Here is a 20,736-nt window from a genome sequence, read left to right on the forward strand (position 1 = left end):
CCCCCAATGACATCCCCACATGATGTCACGCACGTGGAAGGCCGAGGGTGAGGGGGTGGGGGTGTGTGTTTCGGGGTGCGGCGGGGGCAAACGGAGGCCTCGCCCAGACGCACGCCGGAACTCGTCCGGTCCGCACTCACGGCTACCGCTGTGCATGGCGGGAAGACGGCAGTGCGCAGGCGCAGGGCCGTACCACGGCGGGCGGGAAGGCGGGGGGGGGGGGAAGCGGCGCGGGGCGGCCCACACAAAGGCATGCCGGGGGGGAGAGGGAGCAGTGCGCATGCGTCTTGCATCTCCCCGGCAGCCAGGCGGGTCCCGGCCGGGCGGAGGCCGCGGCGGAGCCGGGGGCTCGCGTAGATGTGCAGCCCGGAGCGGGCGCCGCCTGGGCCGGCCCCGGCGGGGGACCTGCCGCCCGAGTGGGAGACGGACGACGAGCGTATGGCTTTCCTCTTCTCAGCCTTCAAGCAGAGCCGGGAGGTGAACACCACCGAGTGGGACAGCAAGATGGCTTTCTGGGTCGGGCTGGTGCTGGCCCGCGGTCGTCGCCGGGGCTCCGTGCGTACCTGCCTGCGGGACCTGCAGCACGGCTTCGAGCGGCGCGGCAGCCTCCCGCTCGGCCTCGGCACCGTCCTGCGGGAGCTCCTCAGGTACGGGCCTGGGCCTGGTGAGCCTCCCGCTGCGGGGGCTGGAGAGCAGGGGAGGCCGCGGGGGGGGTCTCTGTGAGGAGGGCTGGGGCCCAGCTAACAGGGAGGGGAGGTCGCAGGAGGAGGGGGCCACACCATGGATGCGGGCAAGGAGAGCTCTGTGTCGTGCCAGCCTGGAGGTGTTCAAGGCCAGGTTGGACAGGGCTTGGAGCAACCTGGTTTAGCAGGAGGTGTCCCTGCCCAGGGCAGGGGGAGTGGAATTGGGCGAGCTTTAAGGCAGCTTCCAACCCAGACCATTCTGTGGTTCTGAGATATTAGGAAGAAGTTCTTTATCCTGAGGGCGATGAGCCCCTGGCACAGGATGCCCCGAGAAGCTGTGGCTGCCCCATCCCTGGAGGTGTTCAAGGCCGGGTTGGACGGGGCTGGGAGCGACCTGGGCTGGGGGGGGGTGGCCCTGCCCAGGGCAGGGGGTTGGAAGGAGATGATCATTAAGGTCTCTTTCAACCCAAACCATTCTATGGTTCTATGCCCGCTGTGTGGGTGGTGGGGAAAGTACTGCAGGGTGCTGGATAAATGGAGTGGGACATGAGAGAAGGCTTGGTGCTCTTCTTGGAGGGGTGGTTGTGCCCACCTGTACTAAGAGCTGGGAGAGTGTGAGGGGGTTTTAGTTGCTGTGGCAGGGCTTGTGAAGGAAAGGAGAGTGCAGAGAGGTCCAAGGGAATGTGGGGTTATGTTGCGTGGGGGAATTTGGGAGCCCTGTGCAAGGTTTTACCTGTAGCATGGACGGGGAGTCAGAGGAGCTCACCCTGGGGCTCACAGGAGGTGTGGGAGGGCAGCAGGGAGCGCAAGGCATCCCAAGGGAATACTGTGCTGGGAGAGCTTGTGGGTGGAGGAGAAGCTTTGTGTTAAACTGGGTTTTGTTGCCTGCAACGGTTATTGTGATGACCCAACTGGGAATGGTATGTGATGGTGTATGGGCCTGTGGGGATGTGGTGTGCTGGTATTTGCAGCCAGGTGTTTTGTGTTGTGAAACTAGCACCTGGGACCGATATCTTGAAAACATTCAAGAACAGCAGGAGTTACCTGAGTCTGTGTAATATGAAAAATAAAATCTCTGGATCTGAGAAAAGCTATGTTTGCAATTTAGCATGCAAATGAAGCATCCTGAAACATGCAAGTGTCCCCTCTAAAAACTGGTGCTCCGCGTCAATTTCCTCATCAGTTTCCAGTCAGAAAACTGGGAGAAACTTGCCAAACTGGAAAAATAGTAAACAAAAGACCCTTGTGTCCAGCAGAACCCTGGGAGGAGTGGAGACCTCTGTGCACTTTCATAGGCAGTGGTAACACATCAAACTAACTAGAAACTAACTTTTAGTTAGAAAACACCACGAGGTCTGTGAAAGTACAAAGTGTAAAGCAATGTTTCAGTTAATAATTCTCCATGCTAGCACTCTTTCTCGATGCCAGTGGAAGGGTTTAGACTGACCACATTAAGTTCTGCATGCATGTCTTTTCTCTAGACGTGGCAAGCTGCAGAGGGAGTCAGACTTCATGGCCAGTGTAGATAGCAGCTGGATCTCCTGGGGTGTGGGAGTCTTCATTCTGAAGCCCCTGAAGTGGACTCTGTCCAGTGTGCTGGGTGACAGTAAAATACCTGAGGAAGAGGAAGTTCTGATTTATGTGGAACTGCTTCAGGTGAGTGGTGTTGAGTGCTTTCTCAAGATTATGCATCTCCAGGAAAAAAACATGAATCATTTTATGTGCTAGCAAGGAAAGATAAGGATTGAATAGACCTTCATTTGTACTCCTTAGGTGTTTAAAAGCCTGTATAGATATGGATGGAATAACTGGGGAATAAGAAATAGTTTATATCTACAGATGTTGCTTGAAACTAACATAATGAGTTTTCACGGACTTTCAAGAAACGGGAGGGGTAGGCTTGCTTGCTTGTCTAGGAAGGCAAGTAGTATGCTGTGAGACTGCTGTAAATCTCAGGTTTGAGTTCATGCAAGTGTAGTATATGAGAGAAACTTGCAGATTGAGTGCCATCTGTTGTAGGGAGAAACAGGTGACGTAAAAGTCGCTGGCTGTCAGTCCAATGTATCATCGAGCTGAACTCACATGTGCATTATTAAAGGCTGCTTTCACTTCAGAGCGTGTGCTTTCAGCTTGCCTGTTCAGACCTGATCAGAACTGCCCTCGGATCCTGTCAAAGACCCCTTTCTTTTTGACACATTGTTAGTTATAGACCTGTGGGTCGCATTGTGAATTCATGTAACTCATTGTTGCTCAGTTTAGCTTGGACAGTGCAGTGCTGACAGTCTAGACCTTGGGTCTCTCTCTGTGTTACTCAGCAACTGTTAAAATTAGCACCAAGACTTGCTGCTATTGCATGCAAGCGCTGTCTAAATGACTGGGACAACAGAAATGCAAGAGCTCTTTAGATGTGTTCCTCTGTTTGTGGTTATCCTGATAGCAGACGGTGTCTTCCCTCTGCAGTGGGTATTCCACAGTCCTTTCAGAGGGTGTGTGCATGGGAACGGAGAGAAACCTTTTAAAAATGTGCCTGGAAAACCACAAGCCTTGATGTGGAATCTGCAGGTGGATGGAAAGAGTTGTTTCTATAGTCTTAAGTGGACCATAACTCTCACTTGAAGTGGAGAAAACTTTTCTTTTTCCTTTGCCCATGTACAAATAATGCAAAATGTCTCAGTGAGTAGAATTACAGCATGGATTAAAAAAGAACTTTTGTTGGGTTTAAGCTTGGGGAGGGGGAAGAACTTCAGGAAAGGCAGAGGAGGCTCACTTGCTGCCTGTGTGGTTCTTACGTTGTTCCATAGCATTTGCACAGGGAATGCGAAGAGTGTAGCTTTGGTTCTCATGGAAAACTATACTATTTCTCATTCCATTGACAATATATTTAAAGCACTGTAACTGCTTTTGAATGTTATGTACAACTCATTCTGAAAGGCTGTCTGGCCCAAAACGTGATGTGTTTACCTTTTCACCTTCAGTGTGTGGGAGGAAGCAGGTGTGGACTTGGCAGTTCTTGTGAGAGAAGGAAGAGTGCTGTGTAAACTAATAGACAGCTCTGTTGCTTCCTTTCAGGAGAAGGCAGAGGAAGTTTATCGCCTGTATCAGAACTCTGCGCTTTCTTCTCACCCTGTTGTTGCCCTCTCAGAGCTGCGTTCCCTCTGTGCCAGCGTTTGTCCAGATGAAAGGACGTTCTACTTGTTGCTTCTCCAGCTGCAAAAGGAAAAGAGGGTCACAATCCTGGAACAGAATGGAGAGAAGGTACAGGGTAAAGGTGACTGCTTTTGGGTGGTATAATCCCTGTCTTGCATTTCATCTGGCTGGAAAGAATACTTTATTGGCTGAATATGGGCATTCTTTGATTGGAAAAGTCAATTCTGTGTAATCCAACGTTGTAACTGGTTATAGATGAGATAAAATCCTCAGTCTTGCATGACAGGGTCTTATTTTCCTCTGTCAAGCATTTGTAATATTACCTACGTAATTTAAGAGTTAGAAAATTGGCAAATACTGTAGTTGTCTACTCGCAGGTTGGCTGTTCCTAGCTACCCAAACTGAAATTGTTCCATGCTGTTAGAATCAGTGTTCCACTTTCTGTGAAGGGTTTTCCTGTCTGTCAGTAACTACAGAGATGCAGGTGCTCTCGTCTCTAAGATGGCAAGTTTGCCTGTAGTGTTCTGCGCTGTACAGTTCAGTACTGAAGTACTTAGAAATGTGACGTTGCCATACACTGTTCGGAGCACCAGGACACTTTTAAGTCTTCAGGGCATTCTGTTAAGGCTCACTCTTTTCACACTGATGTTACTTGATCCTGTCTAGTTCAATATTAGATTATATGGTGACTGATGTGTCCTCATGACTCTATTACAATGCTTAAGCTGGAGTTTAAGAACATCTTTTCCTTCCATCAGAGCGAAAGTATTTCTAGTGTAGGCACAGATTCTGGAGACAAGTGGCTAAAACGTGTGGTTCTTTTTCCTTAGATAGTGAAGTTTGCCCGAGGTCTTCATGCCAAAGTCTCCCCAATGAATGATGTGGACATCGGAGTATATCAGTTGATGCAAAGCGAACAGCTGCTGTCACAGAAGGTGGAGTCCCTTTCCCAGGAAGCAGAGAAGTAATTTGGGGAAGGGTGGTGGGAAGAACATCTGTGTGCTGTAGAGCTTTGTATTCCTGTGACATACTTAGAATGAAGCTGCTTTCTGAAAGTGCAAGTCATTCTTTCCTGTTCAGTAAACATGGTGGCCACAGTCATGTGGTAGGGCAGGTTTTCCAGTCTTTGTTCCTTATCCCCATGAAAACAACGTGCAGTGAGTGGATGTCGAAAGTTTTTGCAAGGATTTGGAACGCGTTCAAGGGCTATTTCTGAGAATGAACAATGGCTTAAGAGTGGTTGTATCCGAAATGCATTGTCACTCGGTCACGTCTGGATTAGAGCAAGGTAGTGAGGATGGTTGCTGATTTGTGAAATAACTACTGCTTGCAAAGGCATAAGCTCCTTTTCCTTGTTGCATTTGTACAGGTGTAAAGAGGATGCCCGGAGTGCTTGTAGAGCTGGGAAAAAGCAATTGGTAAGTACCGTTCTACTTGCGAGGAACTGCAAGTTAAGTGGGGAGCTGGTCCCGAACTGCAGATAATGACCAGGGTTAGGCATTGTGTACTTGAACTTAGATGTGTTGAAGTTGTGTTTCTGAGGCGAAAGGTCTCCGTAAGGTGAAGATAAGAATATATTTGTCCAGAGTGATGTGGTGAAGAGAAATGGAAATATCTAGCTCTTAAAACCAGCTGTTGTGCGTGTGTTGCTGCACAGGGATTGCTATTTTTTTTTTTTTTTTTTTTTACACTTCCTTTGGCTGCTGCCTGGTCTGTGATCCAAGTCTGTGTATCTAATGTCTCCAGGCGCTGAGATGTTTGAAATCCAAACGAAGGACAGAAAGGCGCATTGAAGAGCTTCATTCCAAGCTGGATGCAGTGCAGGGGATCTTGGATCGTATCTACGCCTCCCAGACTGACCAGATGGTAGCGTGTTAATTTTGTCTTGTGCTTCTCACTTTAGCCCTACTCTTCTCATTTGTGCTGCTTTACCTGCTTGTCAGAGCTCATGTCTGAGGGGTGTAAGCTGGCTGGTGAGACTTTATTCTCTGCTCTAGGAAACAGCAAATCTGCCGTTGGGGTATCGCTCTGAATAAACCTGCTTGTGGCTCCATTTTCTGCTTGTATGCTAATGTTTTACTGAGGGTCCTGCTTGGATCACAGGTCTTGAGAGAAGCTTATGCTGCCTGTTGTATGTTCTTAGTTAGTATTGTGCATCTTTCTCTTTTTCTTTAAGGTATTTAATGCCTATCAGGCTGGTGTGGGAGCTCTGAAACTGTCTATGAAGGATGTTACTGTGGAGAAGGCAGAGAACCTGGTGGATCAGATACAAGAGGTACTGAAATAAGAGCGCATCTAAATAAACAAGCAAATAGTGTGTACATGTACACAGCAAGCTCGCCCAGCTATTAATACTGAGGCTTCTGGTGCCATTTGGTTTCTGTCACCAAAGAAAACTGACTTGATCTTTTTAGATCAGCAAGCAGAGGTCTTCAGACTGTGTTTGGGTTTCCATATTTGCATTTATTGCTGGCTAGTAATCACAATTTACATTAAATTTGTGTATTTTATGTATTCGTTTGGTTAGCAATATTGTGCAAGCACGTAACTCATAGAAAATGTTTAGCGAGATGTATTAAAAGACATACATGTCATATCTTTGGAAGCTGGAGTGCAACTATGTGCATAAAAACGGGGTCTTAAAACTGCCTAACCCATAATCTTTTGCAATTCAGTAAGAGAAAGGAGATGAGCTTATTCTGAATGCATTGAAATGAAGAGAGTAATCTGTCTGCATAAGCTGGTGTGAAAAACAGAAAAGGATTACTTTTTTAGCAACTTCAGCTCTGTGTACTTAAATGGTGACTTCAGCTACTAAGCTGAGGGGCTGCCTGTAAAATTTCATAGCTGAGATGTATTGGTCTTCAGCTTCCTTATTTTGTTACCTTAAGCCGCAATATAGACTCATTACTTATGTGGAAAAGCTAAAATTAGGGAGATTTTTCTCCTTTTTTTTTTTTTTTTTTTTTGTCTGTGATATTGTTTCAGGTTTGATCCTGAAATGTGTCCTGTAGCACTTACTAAATAATATTCCATGCTTTTGCTACTGAAAAGCCAGTCGTGTTGGAAGTCTGTCTTTTGCACTAGTACTTGCTGCCTTTAAGTCAACTTTGGAATTTCTTTTGTTATTTCTAATTTTGATATAGGTGGCTACAGTAAGACATAAGATTAGCTTATATTCTATATGAAACACTGTGTATTTTTTCCTCAGCTTTGTGACACTCAAGATGAAGTAGCCCAGACTCTGGCTGGAGTGGGGATCAATGGTCTAGGTATGTTTTGGGGTTTTCATCTTTTGCTCATCTTCTCTTGCTGCTGCTGGCCCTCTGCGCTGCCATCCCTTCCCTGCTCCTTCCCCACATGTCTAGTCCTCCTTCCTGGGAGGATAAGTACTTGCTGAAATACCAAGGATGTTGCTGTTGGTGCCTTGAGAGGGAGTGAGGACTGACGAGGAGCTCTCTTTGACAGTGGGTTGCAGGAGAATCACCATTTGGGCATCTCCAAATCCTTGCAGTCTCTAAGCGCTGGTAGATTTTAGTTGAGAGTTGTGTAATGTTGATTTAAATCTATTTTTAGAGTGGCTGCTGCTTTGTTTTTTAAGTGCTGATGTTTTTCCTCTGGCCTGTGTGTTGCTGCAGCTTGTTTGTCTTTGAAATGTTTTCTTACCCTTAGATGCCTCGGCACAAAGGCTTCTAAAGGAATAGCTGCTCCCTGAGATCAGGACTGAATTTTCACCTTTAGAAGAAGCACAGGGAGTTCCTTATTATGAGTAATGATGGATAGGAGTAATAATACCTCTGTTAACTTGGACTTCAGTCTGTGCTGTGAAGATGCTACTTAATTCTGCTTGGAACTGAATGTTTTCTTTAATCAGCAGAGATGGACACTGAGGAACTTGAGAAGGAGCTGGACAGTCTCCTCCAGGACTCGACTAAGGAGCCTGTAGATCTGCCTCCTGCTCCCCAGAAGGTGCTGAATCCACCCATTTCTGATGCTGAGCTTGAAGCTGAATTGGAAAAGCTCTCTGTTGCTGATGGAGGTACGGGTGTTAGCTACCTGCTATTAGGATTTATTACGGCCTTGCAAAATGAAACATGTCTAGCAGAACTAAAGTCTGAGCCAGAATCCTTCTCATGTCCAGTTAGGTGGTTGAAAGTGAGCTCTCGTGGTATCCCTGCCAGGTGCTCGTTGGCACTGTCTCTCACTACCAGACTCAGCCTAAGAGAACTGCCCTCTTTGCTAGAAATTCTGCCTGGGCTTTTTGCCATGGGGTGTAGGGAAAGCTGAAGGCCCTGTGAGGGAGCTAGCGCTTGGACTAATTATTTTTTTGTTGTTGTCGTTTAACAAAGCCTGTACAGGCCAGGCAGTGTTTTTTGTATGTTCTGTTAACAGTGATGAAGCAGACCAGCATTTTCATGCCTGTTGCTGCCAAGCACGCAGCATCTTCTCTGTCCTACAATGCTTACTATGTCTTATGTGTTACAGGCATGATGTCTGCTTAAAGTAATACCGAACTAGTCTTTGGTTAGTAACAGTGAGTGACCAGAGCTTATGGGCTTGAACTGCATGCTGAGTTTGCCCTAGACCTGTCTTGGACAGGGGTAAATAGACTTTCATTTTCCTTTCAGGAATCTGTTAATGAACAATTACACAGGGCTGTCCATATAGGTTTTTCCTGTTTAGGCGGCTGATATTCTCAAGTTTCAGAGCAGAGGAATGCTCGGCATCGCATATCAAACATGGAGTGTGGGTTTCCAGGGTGCCTTGGTGCTCCAATATTCAACTGCATTCTCTTGAAGTTTTATTTGCTAATTATGACATTGATCTAGTCCCTCTTACTGATGAAAACTGATCTCTTTCTGTTGCAATTTTCTTTATAGATTTGGCACAAAAGACTCCCTCTGCTTCCTCTGAACCCAAAACAGCTCTGGGACTGAATCTCTAAAGACCCAACAAGTATCCTGTTGCTGCAGTTTGAGAAGTTGTCTTAAGGTTCCTTAACTAATGACTAGAACTTCTGGGGAGAGGGATGATGCTCCCCTGTTCTTCATGGATATCACTTGGCTCAGCAACAGGATCTCCTGCCATGACAATCCACTCTGGACTGGCCCCAGCTGGTGTTTGTCATCTCTGTGCCAACATCTGCACTGGTCTCAATCTGACTTGTGATCCCAAGTCACTCTGCGACATCTGGTCTTCCCTTCTGGGAATGCAATTCACTATTCTGCCCAGTGAAGATAAACTCTTCTATGTCCATAACAGTGCTCGTTTTTCTTTCTTTGCTGTGGCTGATGTTGAGAATCTGAGTTGCAGCGGTATTGCAGTTGCTCAACATTTGGCTGTTTGTGTGGTTGTTTAAAACACTTGGCACATAGGTACTGTCCTTGACATAAGTTATCTGCGAGAAGCTTAAACACCTTATGATAGTTCTATCCCTCCCTGTCTGTATTTTGCACGGTCGTGGACAACTAGACACTGTAACTGTTAAATTGTAGGAGATTTTGTTGCTGCTCTAGGGGGCAGCAATTGCAAGCACAAGACAAAAATAATTCCTCTTTCTGTAATGACACTAAGGCCTTAAAAGGGAGACCTGCAAAAGATTTCAAATGAAGTTGTTTCTGACGCTGCCTGTTGTGATGAAGGCTTGCAGTCACTATAATACAATTTTCTGCTTGCTCTTACTTGAAATTTGAGCTATTTGGTATTTTTGTATCTTCCCTGTTTGCAAAACTTCTTGGGAACTGCAAGGTGATCTGCTTTGAGCTCATGTATTGAGTGATTTGGGGTGGAAGAAGGGATGCATCATTTTCCCTTTCTGAGAGGGTGATTTCATATAACAGCCTTGACTCTGCCTTCAGTCTTTATGTTGTAGTTCCACAAGATTATGGGTTACCAGTAAGCCCAAAACAAAATCCTGTAAGTGTTTCTAATGGGGGGGGAAAAAAAACACAGCAACTGAAGATGGTTTTTAGAGGCTGTCTTTACCCGTCAGAAGTGAAATCGTCATCTTTTGCAGGTCCCTTTTTTATTATGTGTATGCACACAGAAGAGCAGAAAGCCTGATATGTAACGTGAATAAATGAATCCTTTCAGGAGGGGAATGTGCTATTAACTGGGCTTTCTGCACACAGAGCCTGTGCCTGGCAGGGGAGCGACTAGCTACGTGTTGATGTATAACCAGTCCTCCTCTCTCTGCGCCTCTCCCTGACTCGGAATGTATTCCTGTCACCATCCATTTCTATGCTGTCTCCTGTACCAAGCTCCATTCCTCGAGCCATGTGGATGGCAGCTTGGGTGAGCGGTAAACCAGGGCTGGAGTTCCCATGTCCTTTTAATTATTGATGACCCAGCTTTAGCCCCAGAGGACGGGGGGACGAAATTACAGGTGTCTCTAGGGCACTGTGTTGGCTCTGGCTTCTTTGTCACTTTGTCCAAGAGTGCAGACTCCTGCCAGGGGAGGGGTGCTGTAGCCAGCTAGCAGTTTACCCAGGCTGCACACGGAATTATTTGAATTGACTTGAAGCTCTGTATTCCTTTCCTTTGTAAGTAAATGGGAGAAAAACCACTGTGTTTTCTGCCTGTGTGTAATAAAGGGGAGGGGAGTAATGGAACCAGAGTCCTTTTGTGATGCCTCCTTTTCTTTCCCTGTGCCACAGATGAAACTTGTCTGCTGAAAGTAAAGGGGCAGATTTCTGGGCTGCTTTTTCAAAAACCAAGCTGAATAACTGCCATACCAAACTTTGATTTCCCGGAGTCTTCCCTGTGTTTAAAAAACCCCAACAGTTATCATGGTTAACTTAAAGTTGTCTGTTTTTACCAAGTAGCCTGTGCTGGGGTTTGGGTTGTACACCTGTAATTTTATGAGCATCGTGGAAAGGCTTGCTTCTTTTTCTGTCCTTCAGCTTGTCTCATCTTTCCACTTCTTTTTCATTGTTGAGCATCTCGCAAACATACAATTTCAAGGCTCACACAGAGCGCAGTCCTTTGCCTAAACCACCTTGCTGTGGCCATGGAGGAAACCGCTATGCCAGGAAGCCAGTTCTCCTAACTGACCCCTCGTTTTGTACTAAACAATATATAAGCCTTATTCTGGGACAGTTTTAGTCCAGCTCCTTGTTCTGATTGTAATTAAGCAGTGCAGCCAAGGAGACTGATACTGTTTTTTTTGTTTGGTTTTTTTTTTTTTTTTTTTTCTCCTCTGTCTAAAGACAATGAATCTAAACGGAGCAACCTGTTGTGTAAACTACTCAAAACAAATAACTCCTACTTCCCTCTGATATTAAGATGCCTGAAGTGAGCTTTGAGCGTGCAGGCTGTCAAGCCTGTTCCCTCTGGCAAGAGGTTTGATGTGAGCTGGCATGCTGATCCCTGGAGAGCTGCTGTGGGGTTTTTGCAGGGGCAGGCAGGGAGGAGGAAGTCTTCTTGTTCCTGTGCTTATCTTCTGCTCTCTGCAGTGCAACTCCGGGAAGGCTCAGGTCTTGCCTACAGCCAGTATCACTGGGTCCTTTTTTTTACAGGATCTGACTACCCCTCATTTCTCCCCTGCTATCAGAACTTGTGTCTTCTCTGAAAGTAAAGTGCAAAGTGATTCCTGTAGGAATAAACAGTCTCCTTTAATTCTCGAATGCATCTGACTGAGACAGCCATTGTGGAAGAGGCATTTAAGAGTTAAACCCAAGCAGCTGCTGCTTTATTTGAAGTGGCTTGTAATTTTCTTCCTTTGATGCAAAGTGGGGAATGTAATCAAGATGGCTGAATAGAGAATTTTAAGTATATTTTGGTGAGACAGCAGGGAAGGGAAATAGAGGGCAGCTTCTTGCTGGGTGAGGAAATTAAATATAAAAACCTAGAGCTGAATTGCCACCAAACTGGAATCTTATCATATTTGAGTGCTGTTTAAAATAGTACTTAACTTGATTCTCAGAAAAAATAGCAACTGCTTATGCGAGGAAATGCAGCAACTGTTTAGTAATATAATGCAGCAGAACAGTTTTCTCCATAAAGGAGATCGCATCTAGTTGGCAGGAGGAGTTAATCTGTGAACAGGAGTAACTGCCTGTATTTTGTTTGAGTAACTGTATTTTATTTACCTACGACAGCAGAGGTAACGGTCCTTTCTTTGTTAGGTATGTTCTGAGACGCACAGCAATTGGGTAACGTAGTGGATCCCTTTCCATCCCATTTTCCCCCTGCTAACCCAGCTTTGCACCTCTGCTTCAGCACAAGCAGCGTGCAAGGGTGAGAGCCTTTCTTAGATGTTTCTCAGCTCCTGAGGAGGAGGAAGGCTTCCTCATATCTCGAGGAATGATTTCCTGGAATGCCTTCTGGCTTGGCATGTGCGACCTAAGTGTACCGTGAGCTCCCGCTCCGAGCCTCTGCCACGATTTAAATGCTGTATGACAGATCGCCTGCCACCGCCGCTCTCTTGGAGAGTGGTGAAAACGTCCCGTTGTTTGCCTCTTGCAATTTAGATTTTGAAAATCTTTGTGCCCGGTATAAGGAAGGTGAGAAAAGTGCCCTTTGGGGCACAGAGGCCGGTTCGTCTGCACGCATCCTCGCGTGGGTTAGTGCACTGCCAGGGTCCTGTGGTGTCTGGGCAATTAGATGGTCCTCCTTTTCCTCTCATCCAGTTCTGGTGAGGAGGAAGGGAGCTGGCTTGACACAAAAGACCCAAGTGGACGTGCTGAGCCATGAGGCGGCTGTTGGTGCCATCTAGCTGCTCTTCCTGGCGTAGGCACTTGGCAGGAGCAGGCTGCAGACGGTGGAACTAATGAGGCTTAATTAAACAAAGCCTTCAGAACTAAACGCCGTGACATGCTGGCAACAAGTTTCTTTAAGCTGTCACAAAGCAAGCGTGCTGTTTGCTTTAGGAGTAAGCTTCTTGGTGCTGTATCTTCAAGAGTATAATTGCGCTCTTGTTTGAAAGTTGTTCTTGGGCAGTTCCTGCTCTGTCTGGGCTTATGCAAAGCCTGGGTTGCAGGGTCAAGCTAATTAAATCTCAGTGCAGCTGAGCTGAGTCTGTATAGATTGGCTGCTGCTTTCTTCAGAAGTGGTGTATGTGACAGGCAAAGGCAGAGGTCATCATGATACACTACAGCAGCTCTCAATGTAATGAGTGAATTAATGCTGAACTGCCTGGTTGTTTTTTTCAGTTTGATTTGGAAAGCTTTTGCTGCTCTTTCCCACTTTGGCCAGTTTACTGGCAAGGCGTTTCTCAAAAGCAGGTCCCCATTCAAGCAGCCGTTACAGATCTGGCTCTCGAGGAAACTTGCCTCCTGAAGGATTTTTTCTGACATTTCTTTGACCAGAGGAGCCCTTTTGCTCAGAGAGTGGCTTTAGTTACAAAGTGATGGACGGGATCTTCTTGCGTCCAAGGCTAAACTGTGCCTTAGTAGGTCTGACCTGGTTCCTAATCCCACGGTGTTCCTCCCCTCAACTCAATAGGGAAGAGTCTGGCAGAGCTGTTTGCTTGTCAGTCTGGAGTGAGAGCTTTATGGGGCAGGAGGAGTTTTAGGGGAGGTGTCGCTGCTCATTCCCCGACTCCTGCAGTACCACGACGCCTGTGATTGCTGCCTTTCAGCCCCAGCAGACCTCCGGGCTGTGCCTCCACCTTCGGCGCAGCAGGCGAGGCAGCGGGCTGGGGCTCTTCGGCTCTGCTCAGCCCTTGAGAGAGAGCATGGGAGTGAGAGGGAAGAGCTGTTCTTGTGCTCTCGGAGGAACGGGTGAGCGAGGAGACCTCTTGGGGGTGACCACTGTTTGCTGACAGGGCTGGTGCTGTGCTGGAAAGACATCTTGATTTTTCTGATTGATGTTTTCAGCTGTTGGTCAGTCGCTGAGGTGATAGCTAATGTGGAACCGGTTAGGAATTAAATTAAAAGAAAGAATAATGAACTTGAGAGAGAAGCTGCCTTATATCACTTTACTGAAAATATCCATGTTTGTAAGTTTTTTGTTATCCTGAATAAAGTGATGTTCAGTGTCCTCTTTGGTCCTACACGTAACGGCTACGGAAAGAAAGACTGTCTGAAAACTGTGCTTTGTCTTATACTTTCAGAAAGAAAAAGCTTTCAGATTTGTACAAGCGTTGTTTTTTTGTTGTTTTGTTTTTGTTTGTTTTTTGTTTGTTTTTTTTTTTTTTCCCCAGTGTGTGTTTTGCCTATGGGCTTGAAGGAATTTTGCAGTAGAAAGTAAATGCCAGTTTTGCACCACTTGCAGCTGGGCAGCTCGGGCCGGGGGGGAGTAACTGGTTTAGGGTCATATATCTGAGCCGTGGCTCAATGCCTGTGCAGTGAATTTAGGCGTCTTTTATTCAGAGATCAAGCACGCTAAATTTCCATCCTGATTTGCACTGAAGACCCTCAAATCCCACTTGAATGTTTGTTATTTTACCCCTTCAATCCTATCACCTAATTCCCAAGCAACTTACCCTGTCAGCTGCGGGCTCCCAATGCCACGTTCTTCTTAGCTCGCAGGGGACCGACCTGCCGAGGAGGGGACCTGGTGCGTGGGCAGAGAAGGATCTCACCGGTGTGAAACCCAGAGGGAAGAGCAGACAGCAGAGCAGCCTGGTTTTGAGCAGAGAAGGTCTGTCTGCAAGAGTAGAGAGAGTCCGATTCCCTCTTGTGTCTGGCAGCAGGTCCCAACCTGGCCAGTGCAGAAGGGATTGACTGGGATTGTGTTGCAGGCACCAGATCAACAACGGATGAAGAGCTTCTGAGAGAGGAGAGAGGGAGGAAGGCTTGAAGCAAAGCCCTCCCAGCTCGCTCGAGTGCCGGAGGTGAGTGCCGGCTCTTTGTGAGTGGCGGGCTGCAAAGAAAGAAAAGTGGGGTGGGAGGCAAGAGGGGGGAAAAATACAAATGCCACGCTGTCAGCGGAGATTTGGAAAGGAGTGAGAGCTTCAAGCACTCTTCCTTGTGCTGGGTCGTCTGCCTGGGTGTGAGAGCTGGCAGGATTGCAGTTGGTGCTTCCGAGATGTCAGCGGAGCAGTAAAAAGGGGTTTTGGGTGCTGATGGGGACTTGAACGTCTGTGGAACCTCTCAAGGGACTGGAACAAAAGGGAACCCATGGATGATTTTTATTCCTTCGGAGAAGATGGGCAGGATGTGATCAATGACACCGGCAGTAGGAAGAGCTGGGCAGAGGAAGGCAACTCCAAATTGTCCTTCCGTGTGGTGACAGCTGCCTTACTTTTCCTTCTCATCCTCTCCACGCTCCTGGGCAACACGCTGGTGTGTGTGGCTGTGGTCAAGTTCAGACACTTGCGCTCTAAGGTCACCAATTTCTTCGTTATCTCCTTGGCAGTGTCTGACCTCTTTGTGGCCATACTGGTGATGCCCTGGAAGGCTGCCACCGAGGTGGCGGGGTTCTGGCCCTTTGGGGCTTTCTGTGATGTTTGGGTGGCTTTCGATATCATGTGCTCCACAGCCTCGATCCTCAATTTGTGCATCATCAGCATGGACCGTTACTGGGCCATTTCCAATCCCTTCTGCTATGAGAGGAAGATGACACAGCGTGTGGCTTTCATCATGATCGGAGCGGCTTGGTTACTGTCCCTCTTGATTTCCTTCATCCCTGTGCAGCTGAAGTGGCACAAGGATCGTGAGCTCTTTAGCCAACAGGAGCTAGGTTTTAACGTCACTGAGGAGGAGAACTGTGATTCCAGCCTCAACAGGACTTACGCCATCTCATCTTCTCTCATTAGCTTCTACATCCCTGTTGCCATCATGATTGTGACGTACACCCGCATCTTCCGCATTGCCCAGCAGCAGATCCGCAGGATCTCCTCCCTGGAGAGGGCAGCGGAACATGCCCAAAACTGCCACAGCAGCAACTGCCCTCATGAGGCCTCCCTGAAGAACTCCTTCAAGAAGGAGACCAAGGTCCTCAAGACCCTCTCCATCATTATGGGTGTCTTTGTCTTCTGCTGGCTGCCCTTCTTTGTGCTCAACTGCATGGTGCCCTTCTGTAATCTTGACCTACGTGAGCCAGGAGAGCTACCTTGTGTCAGTGAGACTGTTTTCAACATCTTCGTCTGGTTTGGGTGGGCCAACTCTTCCCTCAATCCTATCATCTATGCCTTCAACACAGACTTCCGGAGAGCTTTTGCAACCATCTTGGGCTGTGGCTGCCTTTGCCCCAGCAACGCAGTGGAGACAGTGAACTTCAGCAATGAGCTGGTCTCCTACCACCATGACACGACGTACCAGAAGGAAGTGGTGACCCTCAGCTATGCCCAGCTTCTCCCCCATGCTGCTCTGCAGATGGAAAGCAACGAGGTGTCCTTTGACAAGGTTTCTCAGGTCTCTGAGCCCTCTCACAACACCCGCCCCGCGGATGCCTTGCCTGCGGTCATGCACGTGGAGTGTGAAATGGCTGTCTCGCTAGAGAAGATCACACCTTTTACCAGCAGTGCCTTCAATTGAGATGGGGTTGGGAAGAGGGTGGTGGGATGGGCTCAGGGAGAAATGGAAGCAGGGACACTGTTGCAGTTGCCTATTTTCTGAGGAGTTTGAGGATAACGTGGATATTGTGCTCACTGTCTGGGCAGGAGTTTGCATTACTAGGTGTGGAATAGCCAGAGTGACTTTCCAGATGGCTCAAGGGGTTCAGATACGTATTTTTTTGTGACTCTCAGTTTCAGATCCAGCCCGGGTGGGCAATAGAGATCTGTGTTGCTGCTCTCTCTAATTGACCCATGGAAAAATGCTTTCTGCAAAAGATGAAAATGCAAGGGCTTGAATTCCACTTTCCTTGTGACTTCAGCTGAGAAAGCAAAGACTTGTGTGGTCTGCTGAGCCTCTCCTCTGTCCTCCATGAAGTGAAAACCCAGCTGTGCTCGTGGGGAGGAGAGAGGCTGCTTTTGCCACTGCCCGTGTCCAAAAGGACGTCAGCCCGAGGCTGCTAAACGGGCACAAGCCAAGTGCAACTGCTTACTTGGTGATAACTGCCACTGCCAGAACTAGATAATGCTGCCTTGTGCTTAGTGGGACGGTGCTGAGCTGCCTAGCAGCCTTTTGCGGGGGGAATCCACGTTTCTGGTGGGCTGTGCGGGAAGGAGGTAGTGGCCTTGCTAGGATAACTCTCTTAGAGAGATGGTCAGAGGTGAGCCTGTTGCTCAGGCAAGTTATCCTGCAAGTCTGGACAAGTATGCAGCCACCTCTCCTGGAGCCCTGAGGCTGCGCTCGGTGGCAGCGCGTCTGGAGCGTGTTGCAGGGAAGGGTTTGGCATGCTAAAGGTCTGCTCTGGCCCCCACAGCAAGCTCTGGGACGTGCACAGCGAGGGCGGTCTAGGATGAACATAAACTGTGTTTTAGACCCAGGACGTTGGACTGTTTGCTTGAAGCCTTTGGGAATGAGGGTGTCTGCGCCCTTCAGGCTCTGAGGGTAGAGGAGAAAATCAGACGTTAAAGCAAGAACATCACTGTTTTGGTTTCTGCGCCTCCGCCACATCTTCCGTCAGTCAGGTCCCCCTCCTTTTCCTAGACTGTTTCTTCCCCCTTTTACTTTGTTCTCCCTCTAATTCCCTTCCTCCCCCATTTCATTAAGGATCCTTCCCCACTGCCTCCCTTGCTGTCTCATTTCAATAATAATGGCTCCTTAAGAAGCACTCCCTGCTCACCTGTACTCTTTAATTAGCCTCTCCTGTGCGTACGGGAGCTTGTGTCTGGTTAGCTGGGGGTAGAAACAGCAAGTGAACAGCCCCCGGCGCTTCACTGTGACACAAGTGACTTTAGAAAGGTGTTTTGATCGGTGCCTGGTTAAACACCGCCGCAGCAAGCGGCACATCCATGTCGTCTTGAATCTGAGACATCTTTAGCTCTCTGGCACAGCAGAAAAGCCTCTCCCCCTCCCCGGCAAATGCTAACAAAGAGAAAAATCAGAAAGTGATAATTACAGAGTAACGGTAATTATTAAATAGAGCCCAATTATAGTCAAGTTACAGCATAATCAGCGTGGGAGGGGAGCAGAGCTCACCGTATCTCCAAGGTCGACGCTTGGATTTTTCTCGGGAAGCACCGATAAGACTCAACTTCGTTTATAACCATCTCCCCGTGCGGCAGCGGTGGCTAGTTGTCAAAACTGAGACGGTCTCGGGGCTTTTCAGCTCTGGGAGGATGGTGGAGCCTAACTTAGAAAAGGAATTGTTGTTCTGGGATGGGGATGTTTCTAGGAGGCCCAACGTGCCTGATTTCATCGGGGCATTGCTGCAATATTTTTCCCACACTAGTTGTAGAAGGTGTAGGATGGTTGTGCTTTACTGCATGACTCCTGCCTCGGTGGTGAGAAGGAGTCAGAATACTCAGCTTTTTTTCAAAGCAGTACTCTCCTGGCCTCCCTGGTTTTGAGGAGTTTACCGACACTCAGCTTGCGGCAAGGTCCTGGGGCTTAATCCACGACTGTTTGTAAAGACGTTGACGAAAAGCAAGTAGCTCAGCGCATTGCTGTTATTGTCAATGATAACATTCGATGATGATGATGACCGTTCTATGATGAGTTGCAGAGTGTTCACTCTGCAAAAGAAAATGGAGAGGGTGATAGGATCCTCTTTTTTTTTTTTTTTTTTTTTTTCCTTTTGTGCAGTTTTTGTCTGTGTTTAACTTGTTTTGGGGAGCACCGCACCAGTCCCCAGCTCCAAAGCGCTGGGGCTGTTCCTCTGCCAGCCCCTCCGGCCGGACCTCTGACTGTGACTTGTGCCCAGCCCGGTCGCATGCGTGGCTGATACTGTCCTGGCATCCGCGTCAGGAAAGACGAGGTGGTGACAATGAGCTCAACCAAAAATTTCCAGGTTATGGGACAGGTCTCTGCACATTACGGACAGTTGTGTGGGCAATCTGGGAAACAGCTCCAAAATGGTGTAACTCGGGAGTGCTTTGGCAAAAATGCACCTGGTTTATCTTGCTTCAGAATGGTTTGTTGTGTTTGGTTGGTTTTGTTTGTTTGTTTGTTTTGTGGGTTTGTTTTTTTTTTTTTTTTTCTTTCCTGCTGTGTGTTTCCTGCACAGGTCTTCTCTGCAGTTCCACCACGAAGCATCCTCCTCCAACCATCCTCAAGTCACGCAGAGCACTGCTACATCCCTGCCCGTATTTCAGAGGTGAGCGCAGTGAATTCCTGCCTGGGGCTGATCCTGGAGAAGGGACTGTGAGTCAGGACTCGCGCTAGTGCTGGTCCTGCCCTGTAACCCCGGGTAAACCGGTTCACTTTCTGGAGATCTGTTTGTCATGGGTGAATCGGGGGCAGCAGCAGGTTGTGAAGACGGGTGGGTTTTCAGGCTGTCAGGGTGAGCGCAGCTATTGGCAGTCTAGTTAAGACTAAAATGAGCAAATAAGAGCTTAAATCCAACTCTGTGTGAGCTGGATTGTGGAGTAAGGTAACAAACTGGCATCTTTAATGCTCTGAGTGTCCCTCTGCTGTGATGGTACCAGGGTCCCAACGTTATCCCATTAGGCGCCTGGTTATGTGAAGAGAGAGATCATTAACCAGGGAGAGGTATCCAGGACACATCAGGCACAACTCAAGCGTCTGAAGCCACTCACTAAGCCTGGATACACAGGGACTGGGGGAAAAGGAGCATTAAAATCTCAATTTAAATGGAAATTGGAGGCTTCTCCTGAGAGACAAGTGGCAGCAGCAGCAGCTGGCAGCCTGTCCTGAGCGTTCAGGCAAGGGGCAGCGCTGACGGGACTCGGGCTGCGACTTGGAGGTGAGCTGTTGGGGCTGGCCAGGACTTGGCTCCCAACCTGGGGCAGCGTGTGTTTGGGGACGGAGGACCCAAACGGCACCCAGCTGGGGACAGAGGTGGCTGCCCCGGTGTGGGGGCTCTGAGCTGCCCCCGGCCCCTGTTCTGGACAAGTCTCAGTGCCTCACCAGGCACTGCTGTGCTTTGCCTACTCTCATACCTCCTCCTCCTCCACTCCCTAGTCCTGCCTAGATAAAAAGCCCATTTCTCTCAAGCCACAGCACGTGTGTTCCCGTCCTCCCAGGGGACTGTTGGGCTCTGGCCGTGGGCTGTAAGCTCCTTCGAGCTCTGCAGGGTTTTTCCTCTCTTCTTTTTCCCTCCCGTGTAGTTCCTGCTGCGATGATGAACAGCAAGCACCCCAGGGACATTCAGCGCAGTTACCACCAGACACAGCAGATCACCCAAAACTGCTGCTGGAGAGTGTGCCGTGGAGAGAAAGGTCTGTGGTTCATCTCTGCTCGCAGGTAAATGGCAACGGCGGTGTAAGGGGGGGCTCCACTGCCTCTCAGGGCCGCAGGACGGTGGCCACCACATGCCCTGACTCTGGTTTGCGGTGAAGGTAGCTCCTGTTGTGGAATCCTGTGCTGCCGGTCCTGCGTTGAGGGCTACTCATCTCAGCCTGGCTCTAGAGGATAAAAGGGCAGCAGGGCTTCCGTGTCTCCGAGCCAGGCTGGAAATTGTGCTGCCCTGCTCGTATCCGTGTGGGTTAGAAAGGATGCTGCAAGGCTGGAAAAAGGGCAATGTCGTACACCGTGCAATCATGAAATCGATGCACATTTTTAATATGTCAGCCTGGGGCTGGCAGGAACGCGCTGGGAATTAACTGTGTGCGGGTGGTTGGTGCGGTTGTCGCAGCAGATGGACGCAGAGGTCATGCCCACCGCTCCTTTCCCGGCTGGGTTGCAGGAGGAGTGTGTCCGGGGGGACAGCGTGGGGCAGGGGATGGCCGTTGCCATTGAAGTGACTTTTCAGGTTTAGGGGGAATGGATTTAGCAGAGATAGGGGAGGGGAACGGGATGTGGCTGGTGTAGGTTGCTGTCTTGCCTGACTTTGCTTTCGAATTGAAAACATTAGCTGCTTTTCTCATCAGGCGGAGGCCAGGGTGGGTCTCCAAGGAGAGCAGCTCCAGACAGGGGTGAAGACTGGATGAGGGTCTCCAGATGCTGAGAGG

The 20,736-nt window shown here is 48.5% G+C and overlaps 2 protein-coding genes across 2 annotated transcripts; both read left to right on the plus strand.

The window, feature by feature from the left end:
• Positions 1 to 324: 324 nt before the first annotated feature.
• CHMP7 (charged multivesicular body protein 7) lies at positions 325 to 10,439 on the plus strand. The gene is made up of 10 exons (XM_082495750.1): positions 325 to 647; positions 2,165 to 2,339; positions 3,753 to 3,938; positions 4,661 to 4,794; positions 5,200 to 5,248; positions 5,577 to 5,696; positions 6,007 to 6,105; positions 7,042 to 7,102; positions 7,708 to 7,869; positions 8,711 to 10,439. Exons 1-10 carry the CDS (start codon positions 358 to 360, stop codon positions 8,773 to 8,775), a joined length of 1,341 nt encoding a protein of 446 aa, XP_082351876.1. The 5' UTR covers positions 325 to 357; the 3' UTR covers positions 8,776 to 10,439.
• A 4,454-nt stretch (positions 10,440 to 14,893) lies between these two features.
• Positions 14,894 to 16,252, plus strand: LOC309681873 (D(1) dopamine receptor-like; the record flags this gene model as incomplete). Its single annotated transcript, XM_082495842.1, has 1 exon — positions 14,894 to 16,252. One exon carries the CDS (start codon positions 14,894 to 14,896, stop codon positions 16,250 to 16,252), a length of 1,359 nt encoding a protein of 452 aa, XP_082351968.1.
• Between the last annotated feature and the right edge of the window lie 4,484 nt (positions 16,253 to 20,736).

This window comes from Vanellus vanellus, assembly GCF_965231255.1.
Source record: "Vanellus vanellus genome assembly, chromosome: 26".
Classification (NCBI taxonomy): Eukaryota; Metazoa; Chordata; class Aves; order Charadriiformes; family Charadriidae; genus Vanellus; species Vanellus vanellus.